This window comes from Opisthocomus hoazin, chromosome W, assembly GCF_030867145.1.
Source record: "Opisthocomus hoazin isolate bOpiHoa1 chromosome W, bOpiHoa1.hap1, whole genome shotgun sequence".
Taxonomy (NCBI): domain Eukaryota; kingdom Metazoa; phylum Chordata; class Aves; order Opisthocomiformes; family Opisthocomidae; genus Opisthocomus; species Opisthocomus hoazin.
In genome coordinates this window covers 25,326,603-25,351,475 of record NC_134453.1, presented here as the reverse complement: position 1 = coordinate 25,351,475, position 24,873 = coordinate 25,326,603, and the positions used below count along the sequence as shown (strand labels likewise).

General features: G+C 46.0%; 2 protein-coding genes across 2 annotated transcripts in view; one reads left to right on the top strand and one right to left on the bottom strand.

The window, feature by feature from the left end:
* The window catches only part of LOC142358788 (polyadenylate-binding protein-interacting protein 1-like), a 24,632-nt gene extending 13,395 nt beyond the window's left edge, over nt 1-11,237 (bottom strand). The window contains exons 1-3 of the mRNA XM_075446497.1: nt 10,843-11,237; nt 9,470-9,639; nt 132-320 (exon numbers count right to left, since the gene is read on the bottom strand). Coding sequence (XP_075302612.1) covers nt 132-320; nt 9,470-9,639; nt 10,843-11,065 — 582 coding nt within the window. The 5' untranslated portion in view covers nt 11,066-11,237. The remainder of the gene's footprint in view (nt 1-131; nt 321-9,469; nt 9,640-10,842) is intronic.
* Nucleotides 10,817-24,873, top strand: LOC142365590 (uncharacterized). Its single transcript, XM_075446496.1, has 3 exons — nt 10,817-11,377; nt 12,284-12,470; nt 22,852-24,873. The coding sequence occupies exon 3, from the start codon at nt 22,913-22,915 to the stop codon at nt 24,395-24,397; it is 1,485 nt and encodes a 494-aa protein (XP_075302611.1). The 5' UTR covers nt 10,817-11,377; nt 12,284-12,470; nt 22,852-22,912; the 3' UTR covers nt 24,398-24,873.

Below are 24,873 nucleotides of genomic sequence, written 5' to 3'. Positions count from 1 at the left end.
TCTAAAAAGAAAAATTCAAACCATTAAAATACTACATAGGTACAATGATATAATAATACTAGTATGCATATCTTGGACACTAGGTAACAGAGACATAACATCCATGTTATAAGATAGAATACACAGGCTACCTGCTGATATATGAGTTCAACAAGTTCTTGCAAAGTTTCATCTGCAGTGACCCAGCCATTCAGGGTTTCAGCAAACTGCTCTATTTCAGTTTCAAAACAACCTGGTTGCTCGGCGAGGTGATTTAGGAAGTCTTGTACATATTCTGCCAAAGTCAGATAGCCATCATATCCATTTTCAAAGGAAGAATCCTATAGCAGTGAAAGAATATACCAGCTATTTAAAAGGAACTTCAAATAAAGTTGTTACTGTCTCCAGAAGTAACCACATAGCCCTTAGTCTTGAGTAACTCCTGATGCTCTGCATACTTGATAGCGATCTTTATTACACGGTTCACTTAAACATTTTTAGATAGCATAGACCTCAATGCATCAGACAGCTCCAGTAGCCCTATCATCTTAAGAACTAAGTAACATGTTTTTATAGAGATTAGGGTTTCCCAGCAAAACACAAAATACAGATTAAAAAGAAATCAGTTTGCCAAGTTGGGTGTAATATTAGCTAACAAACTAACAAGTAAGTATACGTGTTAAGAATAAAACTACCAAATTGAGGCTCAACACCCTTCCCTGATGCGCACACAAATTGTATATATTATATATATGCGCACACAAATTGTATATATTATATATATGAACTGTAGAAGGAAATATAATTGAAAATTGGAAACAAAATATTTTGAGCTTACATAGAGCACAAAAGTGCTCCAAAATATGCAGGAGGGGGAGAAACTACAGAAATACAATAGTGTAGTGTTCCCATGTATAAAATATACCCAAGAAAACTGGTCTTTTAAAGTCAGCAAATTTGCATCTCTTGACAATGGATGAAAGACTACAAGGCATGAAATGAAACTATTCAAATAGTATTGCATTAATTTGCACTTACTGAGGTTAAAAACCAGACAGTAAACACACCTGGTCCCTAAAGAAAAGAGGAGCTAGAACAACACCACTTTATCAATGTTTATGCTCCTGCTTAAGTGAACAGAAGGCTGCTAATTTTGTCCTTTCAAAAATCAATGTATGTAACAGTCTCTAAAGTCAGTGCTGTTCTGGATGATTACAGTGCTAGTATATGAAAGGAACAGCACAGGAAGCAACACACTTTGTTATGTCACTAGTAATAACACAGTACAAATAATTCACTTTGTCACACTATACAAAAGATTATGAAATGTATCTCTCATGAGATCTCAGAAATGCAAGCAGAAGCCTGAAGAGGGATTGCTAAAGAAATGACTTATAATTAGTGATTCAAGACATAAGGGTAACATCAGAACTCTTAACTGATCTACTATTTAACATGAAAAGGATTTAATCGTTCATTACAGTAGATATATTTTAAGCTAAAAATGATAAACCACTTTTTCTTTACTTAGTGGACAAACACATTGATAAGGTTTATAATTATATTCTCCCTTCTCCCCACCATCCCTCCCTTAATGAGGGGATATCCTTTACTTTCTGTCTTCAAAATGCCTCGATCTCTCCTCTACTGTGAAGCAACATGGATCTGTGAAAGATAAAAGCCCTGGATACGAACTGTGGAGAAAGACAGATACACATTGCTAGAAATCAAGTATTGACATTAGTTTCACAACCTGTGAAGAATAATGCAGTTTCGCTAAAATTCTTCAAAGACCCATGTTGTAAGGGTATATAACTTTAGCTAATGAGAGACACATCAATATAACAGAAGAAAAATTAGACATATTTCATATGATGTTTAATTAAGTAGAATATTTGCCCAGTGAATAATACTGAAGACAAAGTTACTTAATGTGGCCCATCAGAAATAGGAAAAAAAATATGGGTTTAAGGAAATGGTGGCAAATTGTTACTACTCATAAGGATAAAGCTTTCAACAACCTGATCCAAGTTGGTTTTGCTTTGACTTGGGAATTGGACCAGAGGAACTTCAGAGGTCCTTTCCAACCTTAATTATTCTACGATTCTAACGGTTTGGAGCTTATGAAGCCAAAGAATAAAAGCTAACAGGCCTCTGTGTAACTTGCTAAATATTCTATTTCTCTAAAGGACATCAACTTTTACTAGGCAATTTCAAATAGCCCAGTAAAAGTTCTGTACAATACAGTTAAACTATTTTGTCCCACAGAACTATTACATTATTGTGCAACAACTGCAGCTTAGTCACATACAGCTGAACTAGCACCTCTTCCAACAACCTGTTTGAAAACTCTCCAGACGGGTTGCAGGGGATGCAATTGCTATAGCTAGTAAAAGAAGCTGCTCTTCCTGACTGCCATCAGGTTGTTATGAGATCCTCGTTTAGCACAGAGGAAGATATCTTCCTCTCAATCTCACCTGATAAAAATTCAATAATGGAGGAAAATGTCCTTGTTCTGGATGGGGCTCCAATCCTATTTGGTATATTGGTGTCATACTCCTCTTCCCATTTTGTAATTAAAAGGCTAAACACAGAGGCTAAACTCAGCACCACATTCATCTACCTGTACTAAATATGCAACTCCAAAGGCAGTCTAGGTTTTAGTAACTATGCCAGGGAACAGAACAAATGGGAGAGAAAAATTAATAATTCAAACATTATTATATGTTGTATATTGCTAAAGTAGTAACACTCGATACTTTATAAACTAATTAGATTTAGTCCAGTAACTTCTAGACATAAACCACTCCTGTTTCTCACTGGCAGATTTTAAGATTTAACAGAGAAGACAGCACCACATACTATATCAACTAAGGGAAAGTAAAGCAAATTCCTCTTGGTTATTTTTAAACAGTAGTTGGCGAACAGGAGGCTGTAAATTTACACATTCATTACGTATTTATGATTCAAAGCCATGAAAGTCAACTAGAAATTTTCCATTAATTTCAATGATTTCTCAGTCAGGCCAACACTGTCTAATCCTTCTCCTTTATGTTTGATAGCTATAAGACTGAACCCTGGATTATTCACAAAAAACCCGCAAGAGTCACTAACTTAAAGGTAACAGATTTGCCTCTCCTACTGAGTCAGTTAGTGAGTTTAAAGACATAACAATGAAAAGGCTAAGTAGGTGCTAAAATTAATCTGATTTACATAAAGATAAAAACCAGAAAGTCTATAGAAAAGATCCATGAGCCAAATCTGCTCTCAGGCTCTGTTTCAGTACACGTGCTAATTACCGCTTTCCTATACCTGAGAAGTATTTACAACATTTCCACTTAGGAACTTAGTCACCAATAATTTACCATTGATTTGATTTCTTCAGACTTCTTAGGAACAAGCTTTTTCTTTTCCCCCTTCAGATTATACATACTCAACAAGTTTACAATAGAGTTATTGCAAAATTAAGTACAAAAACTGTTGCACATACAAAATCACCTATTCATGTTGTATGAGGTTAAGTGGCACCCACATGCTTGGCTAAAAATATAAAACTGACCACTGAGGCTGCTTGGCCTCCTTTTTGAAATGAGTTGGGGGGGAAGAAGCGGGGGGGGGGGGAGATTCCACCTAAGATAATAGAAATCTCACTCCTAAAACTGTCAAGTGAGAACATTATGCCCTTCTCATGGGGTGACAGCCATGTCATATTATTCTCATATACCCATGCCAGAGAACAAATCTGACATTTCCTACTGGCAATCCAAACCTAAATCTAGTCACCAATTCTACTGCAGACATCCACAACTTCCTATGTGATGGACAGCTGTATGCAGAGAATCCCACAGACGTCTTTCTTCCCCAAAGTACTGGTAAAGTTTTTCTGAAAACTCTAGCATGCCTTGGATGCTGTACCCCTTGAAGTATCTTCACAGGTAACTGACAGTTTTGAGTACCAGAACTAACTGGAGATTAACTAATCTAATAATCAAGTGTTATATGGACACACATAGTAATTACAGTAATGTACAATCGAACAAGGAATCAACGTATTATTTCTAAAACAATAAATGCTTAATAGCAAAAACAATGTGAGTTTTCAGATCTATAAATTCCAGGGAACATGATAAATGAACCTAAGAAGTATCAATTCTAAGTCAGAAAAACAGAAGTTTCTCAAAACTTTGTTTTGATTCAAATTTTAAAACTCATAGTGAAAATCTGTGTAATAGTAATGTGTGCTAAATTCCTTATTTTTATTGCAGGTGGACCCAGTTTATGAAATTATTTCAGTTATTAAAGTAAAAAAAACAAACAAACAAACCAAAACACACCACAAAAAAACAAACCCCCAAAACCCAAACTTGGTAATAGTGAAGGACTAACAAGTCTGAAACATCACTATTCTATGCCTAGCATACTCTGATTAGATTAGGGTCCCTGCAACATACTTCTAAATAAATGTTCTAGGTTTTGCTAGCATTTTAAGAGTTATTTTCATTAATAGACGAGTCACTTATATTCATAGCATATTCCTACAACATAGCAACCAGAAACTCCCATATGCTTGTGTGTTTTTGCAAAACAGCTGAAAAGCAATATTGCTGGCCTCAAAACTTTGTAATTATATGTATGCACACACATGCCATTCCATATAGCATTTTTTCTTTATTTACAGAAATCATGTAACGTACTGGGGCAAAGTAGTATTTTTTCCCCTAGATTACCCATTCACTGAAGCATGTTCATATTGGCATTTGTCAACAGGTGTATATTGGCTATGGGCTTGTATTATCCAGGAGACTGATTTTGTTCAGTAAGCTGGCAAAGCTGGTAACACCCAGATAACATCAATTTTACTGGTGAGGAAAAAGCTTCAAGACACCAAACCACCATGTTTAGCATTCAAATCAAGTGTTTTCCTGTAAGTTATTAAAAAACTAACCCGTTCCAGTATAATCATTTATTATCACTTGAATGTATTTGTAAAAGTAATAGTTCCCATCTACTTACATATAGTACCAGAGTTTGTCTGCTTGTATAAAAAAAGGATATTCCAAGAATTCACATAGATCTTCCCTGGAGTAGAATTATTGCAGCAATAAATACGGAAGACGAGGGGACTAGAAAATAGGAAGTACCAACTTTTAATACATGATGAATCTACAATATTGATCTGAGATTACCCTTAGTCTGGCTGCAAATATATTTCACGTTAGGTATGTGGCTAAGTACACTGCTAGGAATGAGCCCAACCTTACTTTTTTGCCCTTTGGTGACACAATATCACTGAAGGAATTAAAAGACACATGATGGTACATAAAATTAGGCAGTCACGGCCAATCATACCCATGTGTCGGACAGAATCACAGAATGGTAGGGGTTGGAAGGGACCTCTGTGGGTCATCTAGTCCAACCCTCCTGCCAAAGCAGGGTCACCTACAGCAGGCTGCACAGGACCTTGTCCAGGCGGGTCTTGAATATCTCCAGAGAAGGAGACTCCACAACCTCCCTGGGCAGCCTGTTCCAGGGCTCCGTCACCCTCAGAGGGAAGAAGTTCTTCCTCATATTCAGACGGAACTTCCTGTGCTTCAGTTTGTGCCCATTGCCCCTTGTCCTTTCGCTGGGCACTACTGAAAAGAATTTGGCCCCATCCTCCTGACACCCACCCTTGAGATATTTGTACGCATATATTAGGTCCCCTCGCAGCCTTCTCTTCTTCAGGCTGAACAAGCCCAGCTCCCTCAGCCTCTCCTCGTAGGGGAGATGTTCCAGTCCCCTCACCATCCTCATAGCCCTCCACTGGACACTCTCCAGCAGCTCCTCAACTTTCTTGAACTGGGGAGCCCAGAACTGGACACAGTACTCCAGATGGGGCCTCACCAGGGCAGTGTAGAGGGGAAGGAGAACCTCCCTCAACCTGCTGGCCACACTCCTCCTAATACATCCCAGAAGCCCGTTAGCTTTCTTGGCAGCCAGGGCACACTGCTGGCTCATGGTTAACCTGTCGTCCACCAGGACGCCCAGGTCCCTCTCCACAGAGCCGCTCTCCAGCAGGTCCACCCCAAGCCTGTACTGATGTATGGGGCTGTTCCTCCCCAGGTGCAGGACCCTGCACTTGCCCTTGTTGAACCTCATCAGGTTCCTCTCTGCCCAACTTTCCAGCCTATCCAGGTCACGCTGAATGGCAGCACAGCCTGCTGGTGCATCCACCACACCTCCCAGTTTGGTGTCATCAGCAGACTTGCTGAGGGTACATTCTAACTCTTCATCCAGGTCGTTGATGAAGAAGTTAAACAAGACTGGGCCCAGTACTGACCCCTGGGGGACACCACTAGTTACAGGCCTCCAACTAGACTCAGTGCCGCTGATGACAACCCTCTGAGTTCTGCCATTCAGCCAGTTCTCAATCCACTTCACCGACCACTCATCCAGCCCACACTTCCTGAGCTTCCCTGGGAGGATGTTATGGGAGACAGTGTCGAAAGCCTTGCTGAAGTCCAGGTAGACAACATCCACGGCTCTCCCTTCATCTCCCTAGCCAGTCATGCCATCGTAGAAAGCTATCAGATTGGTCAGGCATGATTTCCCCTTGGTGAATCCATGCTGACTACTCCTGATAACCTTATTTTCCTCCACTTGCTTGAGGATGGCCTCCAGGATAAGCTGCTCCATCACCTTTCCCGGGATGGAGGTGAGGCTGACCGGCCTGTAGTTCCCTGGGTCCTCCTTCTTGCCCTTTTGGAAGATTGGAGTGACATTGGCCTTTCTCCAGTCCTCAGGCACCTCTCCTGTCCTCCAGGACCTCTCAAAGATGATGGAGAGTGGCTCAGCAATGACATCCGCCAGCTCCCTCAGCACTCGTGGGTGCATTCCATCAGGGCCCATGGATTTGTGGACGTCCAGATCGCTTAAGCAATCCCTCACACAGTCCTCCTCGACCAAGGGAAAGTCGTCTTCTCTGTAGGCTTCTTTCCTCCGGGGCCTGGGATTCCTGAGGGCCAGTCTTAGCACTGAAGACTGAAGCAAAGAAGGCATTCAGTAGCTCTGCCTTCTCTGCATCCTCCGTCACCAGGACACCCGCCTCATTCAGCAGCGGCCCCACATTGTCCCTAGCCTTCCTTTTGCTGCTGATGTAGTTGAAGAAGCCCTTCTTGTTGTTTTTGACATCCCTTGCCAGCTTCAATTCCAGGTGGGCTTTGGCCTTCCTCGTTGCATCCCTGCATGCTCTCACCACGTTCCTGTACTCTTCCCAAGTTGCCTGCCCCTCTTTCCACATTCCATGAACCTTTCTCTTCCATCCGATCTCTGCTAGAAGCTCGTTGTTCATCCATGCAGGTCTCCTGCCTCCTTTGCTCGATTTCTTTCTCAGGGGGATGCACCGCTCCTGAGCATGGAGGAAGTGACGTTTAAAGAGCGACCAGCACTCTTGGACCCCCCTGCCTTCGAGAGCCCTGGCCCACGGGATTCCTCCCAGTAGCTCCTTGAAGAGGCCAAAGTCAGCCCTCCTGAGGTCCAAGGTTGTGATCCTACTTATCGCCCTGCTTCCTCCACGCAGGATCCTGAACTCAACCATTTCATGGTCACTGCAGCCAAGTCTACCTCCAACCTTCACATCCTCCACCAGTCCCTCCTTGTTTGTTAACACAAGGTCCAGCAGAGCACCTTTCCTTGTTGGTTCCTCCACCACTTGCATCAGAAAGTTATCATCTATGCTCTGTAGGAACCTCCAAGACTGCGTCTGCCTAGCTGTGTGGTCTTCCCAGCTGATGTCAGGGTGGTTGAAGTCCCCCATGAGAACCAGGGCCTGTGACTGTGAGGCTGCTTGCATCTGCCTGTAGAAGGCCTCATCAACCTCCTCCTCCTGGTCAGGTGGCCTGTAGTACACACCCACCATAATGTCACCCTTATGAGCCCATCCCATAATTCTAACCCCTAAGCTCTCAACTCTTTCTTCATCTGCCCCCAGGCCAAGCTCAATGCATTCCAGTTGCTCCCTCACATATAGAGCAACTCCACCACCTCTCCTTGTTGGCCTGTCTTTCCTAAAGAGTCTGTAGCCATCCATGACAGCATGCCAGTCATGCGAGTTGTCCCACCATGTTTCTGTGATGGTGACCAAGTCGGTGATGGCACACCGGACTTGTCCAGACTTATTGGTGCCAAAAGCAGAAATCACTGAGGGTCAGCAGGGAGCAGTGGGGTTTGGGTCTGAGCAACATCTTGAACTACATGCAAGACTTGAGCCACATGTTGCAAGATTTAAGCAATATGCTTACCTTGCAAAACCAACAGGATGGGTTGCAGTCTAACATTCAAATCCACTGAGTGACACCTGGGGTGAAGCAAAGGCCTTAGAGCCCGATGTTGCATCAGCAAAACCAGCTAGACCATCTGTACCGAGTTCCCTGCCTCCATGCTGAACCATCAAGCCCCACTGAACTTTCATAATTAGCAACCCTTGCTAATGGCAAATCAGCACACAATAATTGACTTAGTCCCACCTCACCAAGAGTAGAAATCTGGCATTTAGAATCCTCTATTTTAAGGGTGAGAACTCCAACTAACTGGGTGGGTTGATGGACCTGGACCTCTCTCCTCCCCAAGCAGGTATGCCTCTTTGGTATGATTTGTGCCTCTGACTATGTTGGATGATACCCAAGGAAACTGTTAATATTAATTAATTAATTACTGGCTAGTCTTAAGACATTTAGCACTAAATGCAGCAATTGCATTTATTAATGGTGATTCTGAATTTGTTATATCTGTTGCCTTAATAAATCATTTATCTTTTCAACTTTGTGAAGCTGTTTCAGTGAAAGTCCTTGAGAGGGCTCTGATGTGCAAACATTGACTCTGATAAGTAGCTACACACACTCCTTTAGGCACAAACTGTTGACCAAGTCTGGATCCAGCTGCACCTAGACTCTTCTCTGAAAAAGAGTTTAGAAAGCAAGGGGGTCCTTTCTCAACCTTGTGACTCAACGGGAGGGCCTTCCACCCCAGCCATGCGTCAGACTCATAATCCTAATGTGACACCATGGCACAGTAAATTTAAGAAAGGTAATGCCTATGCTTAGAAAAGCTAAAGTTCAAGCTTTTTCCCCCCACACACTTACTTCAAAAACCTATGAAATCTGAATAAAAGTGCAGCTAAGCTTTTATTTAAATTGCAGTGCAGATGTAACTACAACAGAGGCAGTTGCCAAAAAGACAGCTTACTCTGATATTGGGTGTAATCAACAAGGAACAGGGTTATCTGCAGCAAGCTTTAGCAAAATATCCCACACTAAAGGCTCTCACACATAGCATAATATTCACTCATTATCACTTAACGTTCTGACTGTGTCTCTAGAGGTTATCATCTGAATTTTTGGAATCTCTTCAGCAAATGCAGCATTCGAGTTATCTGATACACAAGATCTCAAGAAAACATTGTTAATTTGAATATAAGTAAATTAGCATATACGAAGAAAAGATAAACACTCACTGCAAAGTTCTGGTTGTATCCTGATGGATAGAACTCAGGTGCTTTAACAGACAACTTTGATGTTACCACAGGAACCACAGCCACCTGAAATTCAGCCATTTCCGGTCCAGAATCAAGAACTGAAACCTGATCTTGTGATCCAGATGAAATTCTTGCCTGTTGCAGGTGTTCTGAAAAGTTTTTAACAGTTTTTCTTAGAAAACACTAAATTAGTATGTATTCACACAGAGTACACACAGAATACATGACTTTTTAGACTTTACAGTATAAGTAAAAGTACATTTATACTTTCAAGTATACTTCAAATACATTGTTTTTATTTTTTTCTTAAATATGGATGAAGTTTTCACTTTAGCAAACTCTAGATGCCTTTCTACATGACAGAAAGTGAACACAATGTTCATGTGAAGGTGACCAAAAAAGGGGAAAAGAGCCCTCTCCTCCCCCATGAAAGCATTTTCTAAAAGAGCTAACCTGAGAAACTAGTAAATCTTCATGTGCTTGCTGGTTTTGTGGGTTTTTCATAGATTTCAGATGCAAAAGCAAGACTTTGAAGGTCAATAAATGGAAAATATCACCAATTTTTAACATAATCCTGAAAGACATTTACCTATCATTGTTCTCCTACACCATTTGCAAAAAAAAATAAAAGTGGTTTTTAAACCACATTTTCCAAATCTATCTTTATAGACTAGCTCCTAAGTTTATTGAAAACAGAATCTGATACCTACCTGAAAAAGCTAAGCAATAAACAATGTTACTGTTGGGTTTATTTTTTGGCAAATCTTTAGACAGAAAGTTCTTCAATAAGGGGAAGACTAAGACCATCTGCGGTCAGATTAACAAATGGTTAAAGCATACATACAGATGTGCGGGAACAGAAAGGGAGGGATGGACAGAGAGGTGTTGCAAGCAGGTTGCAACACAACATCACACCTTCACTTGGGCACAGGTCCATAGCCCAAAAACGCGACCGCTCATCTAAGGAAAATTGCAGTTGCTAGGCCCCCCACGCGGCTCATCTCCACATGGCGCCGAGAGGAGCTAGGCAGGCGCCGGGGACGCAGGGAGCGCTGGCCCTCAGGCCACAGCGGCCTCTTAACCCCTAGGTGCTGAGGGTGAGAGAAAAGACGCGTCCCCGTGACCAGGCCGGGGGGGAGGGGAGGGAAGCCAAGCCAAGCCAAGCCAAGCCAAGCCCAGCCCAGCCCAGCCCAGCCCAGCCCCATGGCTCCACTCTCAGTAGGACGGCGAAGGGGACTGGAGCAGCAAGCGAAGCAGGAATGTGGCGGGCTTCAGGGGGCCGCTCCCCGACACCTTCGGCACCGGAGGCCTCCGGAAGGGCGGGGAGGGAGCCGCTGCAAGGCGGCCAGTACCTGCGTTTCCGGTTCCCAGGGGCGCCGTCTTCGGAGGTCGCAACGGTTCCTGCTGCGGGAAGAGATCGCCTATTTGGTGCTGCTGCCCAGCCGAGCTTGAGCTGTGGAAACCTCTACCCCCGAGGCAGGCCTCACCACTCTCCGACGCGCCGGCGCTGCCAAGAGGAGCGGCGCCTCCTCGACCCCGGCCAGCACCTGGAGCTCGGTCGAAACTATCCGACATACTCTGGCGCTCATGGGAAGAAGCCAGTGATTCAGTCCCGCTTCGCTGCGGCCCAAGCCCTTCACTTTCGGTTGCACCGCCACGGCGGTCGCGACCCAGAGCGACTCACAGGGCCCCCTCGCGGCCTCACACCGCCCGTCGCCATAGCAACCTCAGCGCTGCCGGGGCCTAGCACCGCCCGCCGACGGGAGGGGGAGGAGCGCGGCTCGCCAGGCGGCCGCGGCTCCGCCGCGCCGAGGGTGCCCGGGCCGCGCCGCTACCGCCCGCGTGTGTGGACCAGGCGGGGTATCCGCGAGAGCTGTCATCGTCGAGGTCAGTTCGGCTGCCACGGGTTAAAGGCTCTCGCCCGGATTTCGGGCCGCGTTGCCAACCCCACGTGTTCAGAACTGATGAGTCAGCTCCCGCTCCCGCCCCCGCTCCCGCCGCCCCCCCCCCCCCCCCCCCCCCCCCCCCCCCCGTGATCGACTTCCAAAAACAAACAAGCACGGGATTTATTTGTGTCAGCAGCCCGTTCTGAGGCCTTGGAATGTATATGAGTCACACCTTCCTCAAAAATCACAAAAGCTTGGCAATAGCATTTTCAAAAAGACAATATTCTGTTATAATTGCTTCCCTAGAGGAACAAATAGCATGCTGTGACTGTAACAGGACCAAGCTACACATGGTAGTGAAGGAAGGTGTTAAAAAAATTTTGGTGGAGCATTGAGCGCTGTCAGTTTAGCTCTTTGACATGCACAGCGGAGGGCTGAGCTGATGATGCTTAATGTTTTGCTAACTATTGTGTAGATTAACTGAAAGCAGAGAGTTTTGCGTTGCAAGGGGTGGTTCCTGATGGGGGCTAGGAGGCGCCTTAGGGAACCGGTTAAGACCGACCCCATAGTTTGGATGCGCAAGTCTGCACAAGAACAAAAGGTTAACTAGAGGTGACAAAGAGGAGTCACCTATCTTCATCCCCACGACCCCCGACGACCACCACAAGGAGGCACTGTGCAAGCACAGTCGGGAGAAGTCTATGCAAATGACCCCTTGGAACTAATTTTAATACGAAGCAGGGATAGGTTATGCATATGTATAGGCGTATTGGGAAATCTAATGCATATATAATACTTGATTGTATAAATTGAAGAGACAAGTTGCTGCTCGGTGCACATGACTTCAGTGGGGCTACCCCCATGCCACCTGGCGCCGAATAAACGTACCTACTTTACGATCTTACAGATTGTGGAGTCTGCTTTCCGCATGTCAGTTTTGGCGAGCCAGGCAGGAGATCTCTACTCGACCGTGGGAGCGACTGCGGAGTGGACGCTCCTAGGCACACCCCGGGCACGTTCCTCGGAGGAGCCTCCACTGCCGGCTGCTCACCCAGAGAGCAGACAATAACCTCCTGAAGCCGCGGATATGAAAGGTATGTTTTGTAGGGAAGGGCCTGTAAGTCGCACGCGTGGCCGGGGCAGCTGGTAAATCGCGCAGAGATGTCTGGCGTGCAGCATAGTCCCCGTGGGGAAAGGGTACCCTTGACGTGCAGAAAACAGACTTCTGCATACTTCGAGTCTGTGTATATATTCACAACTTTGCCTTGGGCCAATTCCAAGGCACGGATTAAAGCAATTATTTCTGCCTTCTGCGCAGAAGTGTTTATGGGCAAAGGTCCTGACTCTATGACTTCTTGACTGGTGGTGACAGCATACCCCGTGTGTCTCTTACCACTCAGGACATAGCTGCTTCCATCTGTGAACCAGTTTTCCCCATTCTCCATAGGGCTGTCTCTCAAATCCGGGCGACTCGCATAGGTTGCTTCAATGGTCTCCAAGCAGTCATGATGCACCGGTTCTCCTGTGTTTCCGCTGAGAAAGGAAGCTGGGTTGACAATGTTAGTAACTATAATCTCTACATCATCCTGTTCTACCAGTATGGCCTGATATCTCAGATGTCTTTGTGGAGAAAGCCAGTGTCCTCCTTTTGCCTCCAATACTGCGGATACTGTGTGGGACGCCAAGACAGTCATTTTCTGGCCCAAGGTAAATTTTTGGGCTTTCTGTATATGTAATATTACAGCTGCAACCGTTCGCAGGCATCCAGGCCAACCCTTCGCAGTTGCATCCAGTTGTTTGGAGAGATAGGCAACTGCTCGTCGATATGGACCTAGATCTTGTGCTAGTATCCCCAGAGCAATCCTCTGCTTCTCGTGAGAGAAAAGGAAAAACGGCTTACTCACATCTGGGAGCCCTAAGGCGGGGGCCGATAATCGAGCCTTTTTCAGTAGTTCAAAGGCTTGCATGGTCTCCTTGTTCCATTTAAGGTGATTTTATCCAGTAGCTGTTAGTGCATATAGAGGTTTAACGAGTAGTCCATAATTATAAATCCACAGCCGGCACCACCCGGTCATTCCCAAGAAAGTCCGTAGCTCTTTCACTGTCTGAGGTCTCGGAGTTTGGCATATTGCCTCCTTACGGGCCTGTCCCAAAGTTCTTTGTCCAGCACTAATCTCATAGCCCAAGTAAATTACCTCGCGCTGCATTATTTGGGCCTTCTTCTTAGATACCCGGTACCCTTCGAGCCCCAAGAAATTTAGTAGACTCACCGTCCAAGTGATACAACCATCCTCTCTTTTGGTGGCAATCAGAATGTCATCCACATACTGTAATAATTTCCCTTCTTCAGACGGGATTTCCCAGGATTCCAAGTCTTTTGCAAGTTGATTGCCAAAGATGGTAGGACTGTTCTTAAATCCTTGTGGCAGCACTGTCCAAGTGAGCTGAGTCTTTCGACCACTTTTGGGGTTTTCCCATTCAAATGCGAATAATTTCTGACTGGCTTCATGGAGAGGGAGGCAAAAGAAGGCATCTTTCAGATCTAAAACAGTAAACCAGGTTAATTCGGGAGCCAATACCATCAACAAAGTATATGGGTTTACTACTACTGGGTAGAGGTCCTCTGTTATTTTGTTTACAGCTCGCAAGTCCTGGACCACCCGGTACAACCCGTCAGGTTTACGGACAGGTAGCATAGGGGTGTTAAAATCCGACTCGCACTCTTTCAATAATCCTAATTGTAAAAATCTTTCTATCTCTGACCGGATTCCTTCTTTATCTTCCTGTTTTAGGGGATATTGCTTAACTCTTACCGGTTGCTGGCCTTCTTTGAGTCTAACTTCAACGGGTAGAGCATTCTTTGCTCTTCCAGGCACACCAGTGGCCCATACCCCAGGGTATACCCGGTTTAGGACCTCCTCAGGAATTTTCCTTCTGTGGGGGGACTGGTTAGAAATAGACTCAGTACCTGGATATATTATTGATCCTTCACCTCCAGAGTAATTTCTCCTTTTTCAAATGTAATATTTGCACCTAATCGTTCCAACAAATCCCTTCCCAGAAGTGCCTTTGGGGAGTTGGGCATATACAAGAATTTGTGGATGCCCCATTGTTTTCCTAATTTGTCTTTTAAAGTTTTACAAAAGTATGCCTTTTCACTTTGGCCAGTTGCCCCTTTTACCATGATATGGTCGCTCCCCAGGGGCATCAAGGCTTGATTCAAAACCGAGTATGTTGCCCCCGTGTCAACCAAAAATTCTACCTCTTGTTGTTCCCTCCCTAGCTTCATTATAACCAGTGGATCCGCTAGGGTGGATTCCCCAGGTCCCCGTCAATCTTCCTTTACATAGGCTATTGTTTTTTGTAACTGGTGGCCTCGTCCCTTCTCCTTATTTTTTGGACATTCCCTTTTCCAATGACCAAATCTCTTACACAGCGCGCATTGGTCTTTACCCAACCGGGACGATTCCCATCTAGGACTTCTCTCTACCTCTTCCCTGACAACCACCACCATTCTCCTCTACCCTTGCCTGTATCCCTCCTCTCTATTGCTAAACACTCTCCACGCTTCATCCAACAAGACTTCCAAGTTTCTAGTTTCTGTAGGACGCAACTTCTGGAGTTTGCGCCTAGTGTCTCCTATAGACTGACCCAAAAATAGGGAGACTAGTTGTTGTATCCCTACCTCTGACCCAGGGTCCATCGGTGTGTTACGGCGCATTACATCCCTCATTCGGTCCAGGAATTCGGATGGGGACTTGGAAGGACCCTGTTTAACTGCATATAAAGCTGACCAATTTATACTTTTGGGAATGGCCCTTTCCATTCCTTTAGAAATCCACTCTTGGTATGCCTGCAACCTTTCCATGTGAGCAGACCTGTTAGCATCCCACTTCGGGTCTTGGAGGGGGAAATAATCCTTAACCTCACCCCCCACAGTTTTGTAGTGGTCTTCAGCCAAATCACCCACAGTTTGAAGTGTTTAGTGACACCTACTGGGTCGACCCGATATTCCAGGGCTACCTTTTTCCAAGCATCTAGATCGGTAGTGGAAAAAGGTATTTTGATTAGCATGGTTCCACCATCAGGTCCTACTGCCTCTCGGAGAGGTGCTTGTAAAGCCGTTGAGGCGGTTTTCTTCCTAGTCCAGGAAGATACAGGGCTGTCCGGAGAATCACAGAATCACAGAATCACAGAATAGTAGGGGTTGGAAGGGACCTCTGTGGGTCATCTAGTCCAACCCCCCTGCCGAAGCAGGGTCACCTACAGTAGGCTGCACAGGATCTTGTCCAGGCGGGTCTTGAATATCTCCAGAGAAGGAGACTCCACAACCTCCCTGGGCAGCCTGTTCCAGTGCTCCGTCACCCTCAGAGGGAAGAAGTTCTTCCTCATGTTCAGACGGAACTTCCTGTGCCCCAGTTTGTGCCCATTGCCCCTTGTCCTGTCACTGGGCACCACTGAAAAGAGCTTGGCCCCATCCTCCTGACACCCACCCTTCAGATATTTGTAGGCATTTATAAGGTCCCCTCGCAGCCTTCTCTTCTTCAGGCTGAACAAGCCCAGTTCCCTCAACCTCTCCTCGTAGGGGAGTGGGTATTTCATCCGAGTTTGCATTCTGTTCCTGTGGTTGAGGGGGAGGCTTAAACAAATCAGTTAGATCTTGTTCTGGCGCCTGGTGGATTTTATTAGGTTTAGTACATCTTTGCCCAATGGTACATGCTGAACAACACCGCCTCACTTTACCTCTAAGTTCTTTGTTATTTTCTCACTCAAGTGCGAGTACCATGGGGTCCTGTGGTGGTATCATTCCACAGTCCCTTTGCCACTCCGGATGGTTTCGGAGGGTGAAAAACATATCTGCATATGAGACCTCATCCCACTTTCCTTCTCTCCTCAAAAACAGCATTAGTTGTAAGGGAGTATTATAATCTATTGACCCATTTAATGGCCACTTGGCCCCATCTTCCAATTTATATAGAGGCCACCATTGATTGCAGTATTTGATAAGGGTCCTTTTACTTTCTATGCCTCCGGTCCCAACAGTGTCTTTCCAGTGAGTGAGTACATAGCCTAAAGGACTCTTTTTCAAAACTCCTCCCTGAGTGTCACCCATTTCGCGACTTATTGCCCCTTTAACTTGCCTTTTGCTGTTCTTTTTTGCTCATCTCTGTAGGGTTTCTGGAGAAACAGGGACATATTGTGAGCTACCCAGACACTCTGAATATGGACTCAATCAGTTTGTAGTAGTGCAGGCTTCAAGCAGCACAGGCCTCAAAGCTTTTCTCAGGCTGGTTGTGGGAAAGCAAAACTTTCCCAGGCTGGCTGCAGGAAAACAGGCCTTTCTCAGGCCGGCTGCGGGAAAACAAACCTTTCCCAGGCTGGCTGTGGGAAAGACAATCGTTCTCAGGCCAGCTGCAGGTAAACAGTTGTTCTATAAATACTGACCAATCATAGCTGAGTATTGTACCGAGTGTTTATGTATAGTGACTAATCACAATTGAGTGCTGTCTATATAATCTAGATTCTTTGCTAATAAAGTTGACTGTTATGGATCATATTGGTCGAGTCCTTGATGCCGCCGAAACAAATGGCGCCCAAACAGGGACCCTCAGATCGGCATTAGCATCTACGGGTGATTTTTCCAGGAAGACCGAACCCTGAGGGAGCAGAACCCGCCCGAAGGTGAGTGCTGCCCCGGCACTCGGGAGTCACTAGCGCAAAAATCGGGAAAAGAAATCCCGGAAATCCTGCCCTGATCAAGCAGGCGGCCGGGGAAGAGATGGGGTCCACACTGACAAAGGAAGAGTCAGCAGTGGTTAAGCTCCTCCAATACATCCTCTCCGTGAGAGGGTTACAATGTGACTCGACTACCTTGAAGTCTCTGTTGCTGTTGGCACGGAGAAAGGACTTAATCCCCTCAGTTAACTCTGCCTTTGATGTTCAGACTTGGGCGGATATAGGAACGAAACTGTGGGAAGAAATTAGTACGGGATCCAAGGAAGCGAGCAAATTCTCCACGTTGTGGAGGCTAATACATGACACTTTGAAAGCTATGATAGCTGAGAGGGGAGCCGTTGCTTCTGCTTTCGCTGCGTTAACACCCGAGGGAGGGACCTGCTCGGCGACAAGTCTGCTGTTTCAGGGTCCTAGTATCCCTCTGCCGCCTGTGAAAGCAGGAGGGGGTCAGAGTCGGCGGCCCGTGGAGGCAGGGGAGTCTACAATCCAGCAGCAGGAGCAAGCGCGGAGCGACTCGCTGGCGCAGGAGTTTCCACCCCCGCCGCCAGAATCGCTGCCGTCGTCACCGCGCCGCGGAGAGGGGTGCCCGGAGGCGGACCGGCCGGACGCCGCCGTCGCTTCTCCCGATCATCCCACGTCACCGGATGCTGCGCCGCGACTGTATCCTTCACTTCCTCCGCCTACGCCGCTGTCTTCCGGATATCCAGTGACTCGTTGCGCTGACGAGAAAGCGGCCGCCCGGGAGGTCCGAGAGGACCAACTCAGCGAACTGATATCTAAGCTAGAAAAACTGCAAATGCACCTGGACCAGTCTCCCAGAAAGACTACGGACCTTTCGTTGTCGGAGCCACCAGTCCCTAACCCACCTAACCCGTTTTCTCTTCCAGCCCCGCCTTGCGCCGTGCCGGGGGAGGGGGGGGGAAACCGGGGGAGGGTCGGGGGTACGGTGGAGAGGGATAGTTCGCGATGCGCTGCTGGATGGGGTTTTGGTGCCAGCGGCGTATCCAGTTTTGATTGATGGCCAGGGTGTGCATGCCTGGGAGGCATTGGACTGGAAAATTTTAAAAGAGGTGAAGAATTCGGTTACATAGTATGGGTTAAAATCACCATACACGCAGTCGCTTCTCCAACATATCTTTTCTGCTACGTTATTAACGCCACATGATATTCGTATGATAATGCAAATGCTCTTGTCCCCGTCCCAACAGTTGCAATTTTTCCAGCACTGGCAACAAGGATGTGATAGAGCAGCTGCAACACCTAGGCAGCAGGGGGACCCGCTGTATGGGGTTCAGGCTCAAATGTTGTTGGGAACAGGTCCTTTTATAAGGGTGGACTGGCAAGCGCAGTTTGCGGCGGAGGTTTTGCAGTTAAGTCAGGATTTAGCATTCAAGGCTTTGGCCGTAGTGCATGACGATAAAATATTGCCTGCGTTCACCACGGTGAAGCAAGCGCCTGGAGAGTCGTTTGCAAAGTTCATCGGTCATCTGCACGGGGCTATTATGGCACATCCGGATATGACTGAGGACATGAAAGCGAGGTTTTTAGACTTACTAGCTTTTGAGAATGCCAATGATAAGACCAAAAAGGCTCTTAGTTTGTTGCCTCGGGGGGCAAACACTGGGGCCCTATTGGAAGCTGCTGATCGTATGTTAGAACAAGAAAAGGCTACGGTGATGTCAGCTGCAGTTGAGGCGGCAGTCCGACCTTTGGTTGCCAATCAGACAAAGGAAGGAAGGGACCGGAGTTGTTTTAATTGTGGTAAAAGGAGTCACTCTCAGAGGGAATGTAAAGTTATGGGCTCGGATAGCCGAGAGGGAAGAAAGTGGTGCGCAAGTTGTAAGCGGGATAACCACAATACCAGCGAATGCAAGAAACCGGGAAACAGATTAGTGAGCGCGAGGCGCCCTCGTGCGACGACACAAGTGCAGGGTGCTTGGACAGCTGCGCCGCCGCCACAGCCGGCAGCGCAGGGGTGGATGTGGCAACAGCAGTAGAGTTCACGTTGCTTACTCAGGAGGTTAAAACAGTTGATTCGAATTTACAAGGTCCTTTAGGTCAAGGTTTAAGTGCTTTGATTTTAGGACGGTCTTCAACGTCTAGACGAGGTGTTTTTGTAGTCCCAGGGTTAATAGATGCGGATTATCAGGGAATCATACAAATAATGGTTTATACTTTGACCCCACCAGTCAGTATTCCCAAAGGTTCAAAAATTGCCCAACTAATACCTTTTACAGCAAGTGTCCCGAGAGCAGAAACAAGAGTGAGAGGTGCCAGAGCTTTTGGTTCCACTGGAGAGGCGGAAGTGATGTTAGCCTTGGACATAGAGAAGGGGAAACCACAGGAGTATGTACGTATATTTCATCCGATAGGTGATTCCATACAGCTGAAAATGCTGGTGGACACAGGAGCCGATGTAACCATTGTGCCAAGGAGTTTGTGGCCTAGAAGGTGGCCAACTATCCCGGCTACTACAGCTGTGGTAGCAGTAGGAGGATCTCAGCAAACGCTTATTAGCAAAACGCCCGTGATGATTGAATTTAGGGATGGTAAGAGTATGACCACTCGACCTTATGTAATGGCCATACCAATTGCCCTGTTGGGGAGAGATGTATTGTCACAGATGGGAGTAAAACTTGTCACTCAGGATTTTTAGGAGCGGCCATTGCACAGCAGCCAACCATTAAGCTCACCTGGACCACCACAACACCGGTAAAGGGTGGACCAATGGCCGCTGAAGCAAGATAGGCTGCAGATTATTAATGACTTAATTGATCAACAACTGAAAGCAGGCCATATTGTTCCATCCACAAGTCCATGTAACACCCCTATTTTTACAATTCAGAAAAAATCAGGAAAATGGAGACTGCTTCAAGATTTGCGAGCAGTCAATGAGGTAATGCAAGACATGGGAGCCCTGCAACCGGGGCTGCCATCTCCAGTTATGATTCCAGAAAATTGGGAATTGCTAATTATCTATCTAAAAGATTGCTTTTTTACCATACCTTTGCATCCAGATGATGCTGAAAAATTTGCGTTTACCGTACCCGAGATAAATAAGGGGGGACCAGTGAGAAGATACCATTGGGTGGTCCTGCCACAAGGCATGAAAAATTCACCTACCATGTGCCAAATGTTTGTCGCTTGGGCCCTGCAGCCATTTAGGACAAGACACAAGAACCTATTAGTTTATCACTACATGGACGACATACTGATTGCAGGAGAGAAAATAGAGTCAGAGCTCATATTGCGGGAACTCCAACGGAAGCTTAAGCTCAGGGGGTTGAAGATAGCACCCGAAAAGGTCCAGAAGAAGGGGCCATGGTTGTATCTGGGTTGGATCATCACAGGAGGGGCTGTGCGGCCACAGAAGGTAGAGCTAAACACGGAAATAAAGACCTTAACAGATGTGCAGAAACTTTTAGGGGACATTCAATGGGTTAGAGCAGTTTGTGGAATCACAAATGATGACCTAGCACCATTGATGCCATTATTGGGAACATCATGTCAAGCAGGGGGGCGTAGGCATTTAACAGAAAGTCAGAAAGAAACATTGCAACACATCGTCCAGAAGATACAAAAAGGTATAGCTGCCAGGAGACTTTCAGACTGTCCCTTGCAGTTAATGATTATAAATTCATCACTGCGCCGCAGATACCCCTTAGGCCTCATTGTTCAACAGGAGGAGCAGGGAGTTCGAATCTTGGAGTGGTTATTTAAATCGTTTAACCCGAAAACGACGGTCTGCACTCGAGTGGAGTTGTTGGCGAACCTGGTGATTAAAGGCCGACAAAGAATCATTGATCTGTCAGGTCTGGAGCCAACGGTAATATACTTGCCTATAGTCCAAAGTTATTGGCAATGGCTGGTGACCACCACCGACCTAGTACAGATAGCGATTGCAGGTTTCCCGGGAAAAATTTCTAGTCATTACCCCTCTGAAAAATGGTTACCTCTGCTTCAAGTGCAGGAATTTGAAGAAAAACCCAATAAATCAGAGACACCAGTGCAAGGCATAACAGTATTTACAGATGCCAGAAGAAAATCAAAAAGGGGGGCAGTCACGTGGAATTTGGCAGGTCAGTGGTACTATCATGTTTTGCAGGGTCAGGAGAGTGATTCGCTACAAACCCTTGAATTAAAAGCAGTAGTATGGGCATTTCATCATTGGCAAGATGAACCTCTTAATGTTGTTTCCGATTCTTTGTATGTTGTAGGTGTCACAGGTCGCCTGGAGAGAGCGATGGTGAGGCAGATCAAGAACAATACTCTGTATGTCTTGTTATTACAATTGTCTCATCTTTTAGGCCAACGCCAACATCCTTATTTTATTACCCACATTCGCAGCCATCAATTCAATCAGGGTTTGGCAATAGGCAACAATGCTGCAGACCGGTTAGTAAGTGTTAGCGCAATTGGGAGCGGTAAACCTGTTTGAGCAAGCCCGTCTGTCTCACGATTTTTTCCATCAATCGGCAAAAATACTTTCAAAACAGTTTAGTATCTCAGTGGGAGACGCCAGGGGGATTGTACAGTCCTGCCCAGCCTGTCAGAAGGTGGGTTTTGGGTTGGGATTGGGTGTCAACCCACGAGGTTTGAAGGCACTGCAAGTATGGCAGATGGACGTTATTCATGTCCCTGAATTTGGTCGACTCAAATATGTTCATGTATCCATCGATACCTTTTCACACGCAATGTGGGCGACAGTTCAGACAGGGGAAACTGCTAAACATTCAATTAAACATATGCACGTTGCCATTTCTGTGTTAGGAATTCCGCAAGAGTTAAAGATGGACAATGGACCAGCTTATACATCTAAAACATTTGCGCGGTTTTGTCAGATGTGGGGCGTTCGCCACATTACTGGTATTCCGCACTCGTCCACAGGTCAAGCTACAGTTGAGCGGGCTCACGGAATCCTAAAATCGCTTTTGAATAAGCAAAAAGGGAAAACTTTGGAGAGCCCGACGGAGCATGTTGCAAAAGCGCTGTATGTGCTGAACTACTTACGTCTCACAGAAGATAGGGGGTCTCCTCCTATGGTGGTACATCAGTTGTCCTTACAAGCAGGAGTGCAGGAGTCAACGCCTGCCAAAGTCCTGTATCGTGACTTAACTTCCGGAGAATGGAAGGGACCAGTGGAGGTGAAATTGACTGGCAGAGGTTATGTTTGTGTCTTGACAGAAGCAGGACCTCGATGGGTGCCAGCAAGGTGGGTTAAGCCATGGTTGAATGACTTGGGAGGAAGCGGCGCCAAATCTGCAAGAGCAGCTGATCAACAAACTGAAACCATGGCTGACTGCACTGCACCCACTGAACCATCTTAATTTTATCTTTGTGGAGGAGGCGGACCTGAGGGATTCGTGGTAGTTAGTTGGGGATTCGCAAATCCGGATTCCCTGTGTATGTGTGAGCTATCTGGCGAGGACAGCAGTTACACAGCTCGATGCATGGAGTGAGATGTCAGCTGTGGGAAAACTGCTCTGTAGCTCATGTAAAAGGGAGATGGTTCTAATCATTGGTCGTGCCCGCGGAGCCAGTTGCAGGTGGATCTGTTCACTCATTTCCAGTGGGCAGAACAATTCCTGCAGTGCTTATTAGGCACCCAAGGCAGTATTTTTTAGCTTCAGTGCAAGGATTTGTACTGGAGCACGAGAAAAAGGGTTATTATTGTTATGCTTTATAAGGTAGTTAAGTTTTATAACCGCTGTTATTTTACTCTTAATAATCAAATCGTAGGTAAGCGGCGCAGAGGGATCATTCTTTCTGCTCCGAGATCGTGGTGTGTGCGACCCGAAGAATGGGAGAAGGAAAAGAACTGAAGGCAACGAAGTTCCAGAAGGATGCCTCGAGAGTGATAATAGGACTGATAAGTGCCTTATTGGGGTTAGCAAAGCCTCACGAAATTGAGCCGATGTACAAAATTAACCCTAGGTCTAATATGTGGTTAACCTTTGCGAATCGGACCAATCAAACATCATTTTGTATTTCTATGCAATCGGTAACTGATCCTTTTAGAACATGTTTAATTGGAACACCGTATTGGGACCCAAACGATTGGAAGGGTTGGGTTTCAAATGAGACCATTCTACGGGAGACAGTGGTGAATGCCAGCTGCTCTCGACTAGAAACATATCACGGACCTCAGTATCAAAAGCTGCCTTGCGGAGGCTATGCCGCCGCTCTTGTGATTAACGCCTTAAATGTTTCCCTACCATGGGATCCGCAGGAGATAGATCTCCTTGGATCCATGTTTGGAAATGAATCTTGCTTCCACTTTGCTGGAAGTGCTCTTACAGGAACTAGCCATTATCGTAGGTTTGATTGGATAGGGTGGACCAATGTCACTAGTCGACAAGTGCAATTAAGTAAAAAAAATGAGCCGAAACCAGCTTACGATTACAAAAACAAGGATGACTATTGCAATGGGTCAGCAGGATCCGGGATAAAGAATCCAAAAATAAGCGTATGGGTAAACAATTCAACAAAAGCCATTCCCCCAGGGTATTTTTTGATCTGCGGAGATAGAGCATGGCAAGGCATTCCAAAGCGAGTGATGGGAGGACCGTGTTATTTTGGAAAATTGATTATGTTTGCCCCACCTATGAGTATCCTGAAAAATCGTACAAGGGCAAAACGAGCGCTTAGACAATTGACACCACAGTGTGATGGGAGATTATCAGTCTATGACAGAGCAGGAAGGGTAGCATTGTCACTGTTGTTACCTTGGGGAGCTGCTTCAAAAGCTTTAACAGATATAGGGAGATTAGTGTGTTTAGTAGCTAAGGAAATAAATGCAACATCAAAAATGATATCAGAGTTAACTCAAGATATGGATAGTGTTCGACATGCAGTATTACAAAATAGAGCGGCAATTGATTTTCTGCTTTTAGCACATGGTCATGGGTGTGAGGATTTAGACGGAATGTGTTGCATGAATCTGTCGGACCACTCAAAATCAATCCACAAGCAATTACATCAGCTACAACAGAATCTGAACGCTATTACGGTAGACTCGGGGTTGTCAGACTGGCTTAGTCACCTGAGCATCCGTGGGTGGTTGGCGGATTTGGTCAAACAAGGAATAGCGACGCTGGTTACGATTCTGATCATGCTATGCATTTTTGGATGTTTGATAAGTTGTGCCATAAAGCTGGTTAAGAAGACGTTTAACGGTATCTGGGTTGCTCAAAAACAAAAAGGGGGATTTGTAGGGTTTCTGGAGAAACAGGGACATATTGTGAGCTACCCAGACACTCTGAATATGGACTCGATCGGTTTGTAGTAGTGCAGGCTTCAAGCAGCACAGGCCTCAAAGCTTTTCTCAGGCTGGTTGTGGGAAAGCAAAACTTTCCCAGGCTGGCTGCAGGAAAACAGGCCTTTCTCAGGCCGGCTGCGGGAAAACAAACCTTTCCCAGGCTGGCTGTGGGAAAGACAATCGTTCTCAGGCCAGCTGCAGGTAAACAGGCGTTCTATGAATACTGACCAATCATAGTTTGAGTATTGATTATGTAACCGGGATGTTTTGCTGATTGTATTGTGTGGAGTCCTGGCTGGACGAGAGGGGACATAGTTTGGTGTGTTGAGCAACCCAGGTTTCGATCCGGAAGTGAGCCTTGGGAGCGGCTGACACGGAACCCTGCTGGGAAGGCAGAGCGACGAGCTCGGGACACTGGAGCAGGGGGAATGTCACCGTTTCCTGCCACACTGTCACTTCCTTCCTGCCACGTTGTTGTTTCCTGCCACAGTACTGTTTTCACT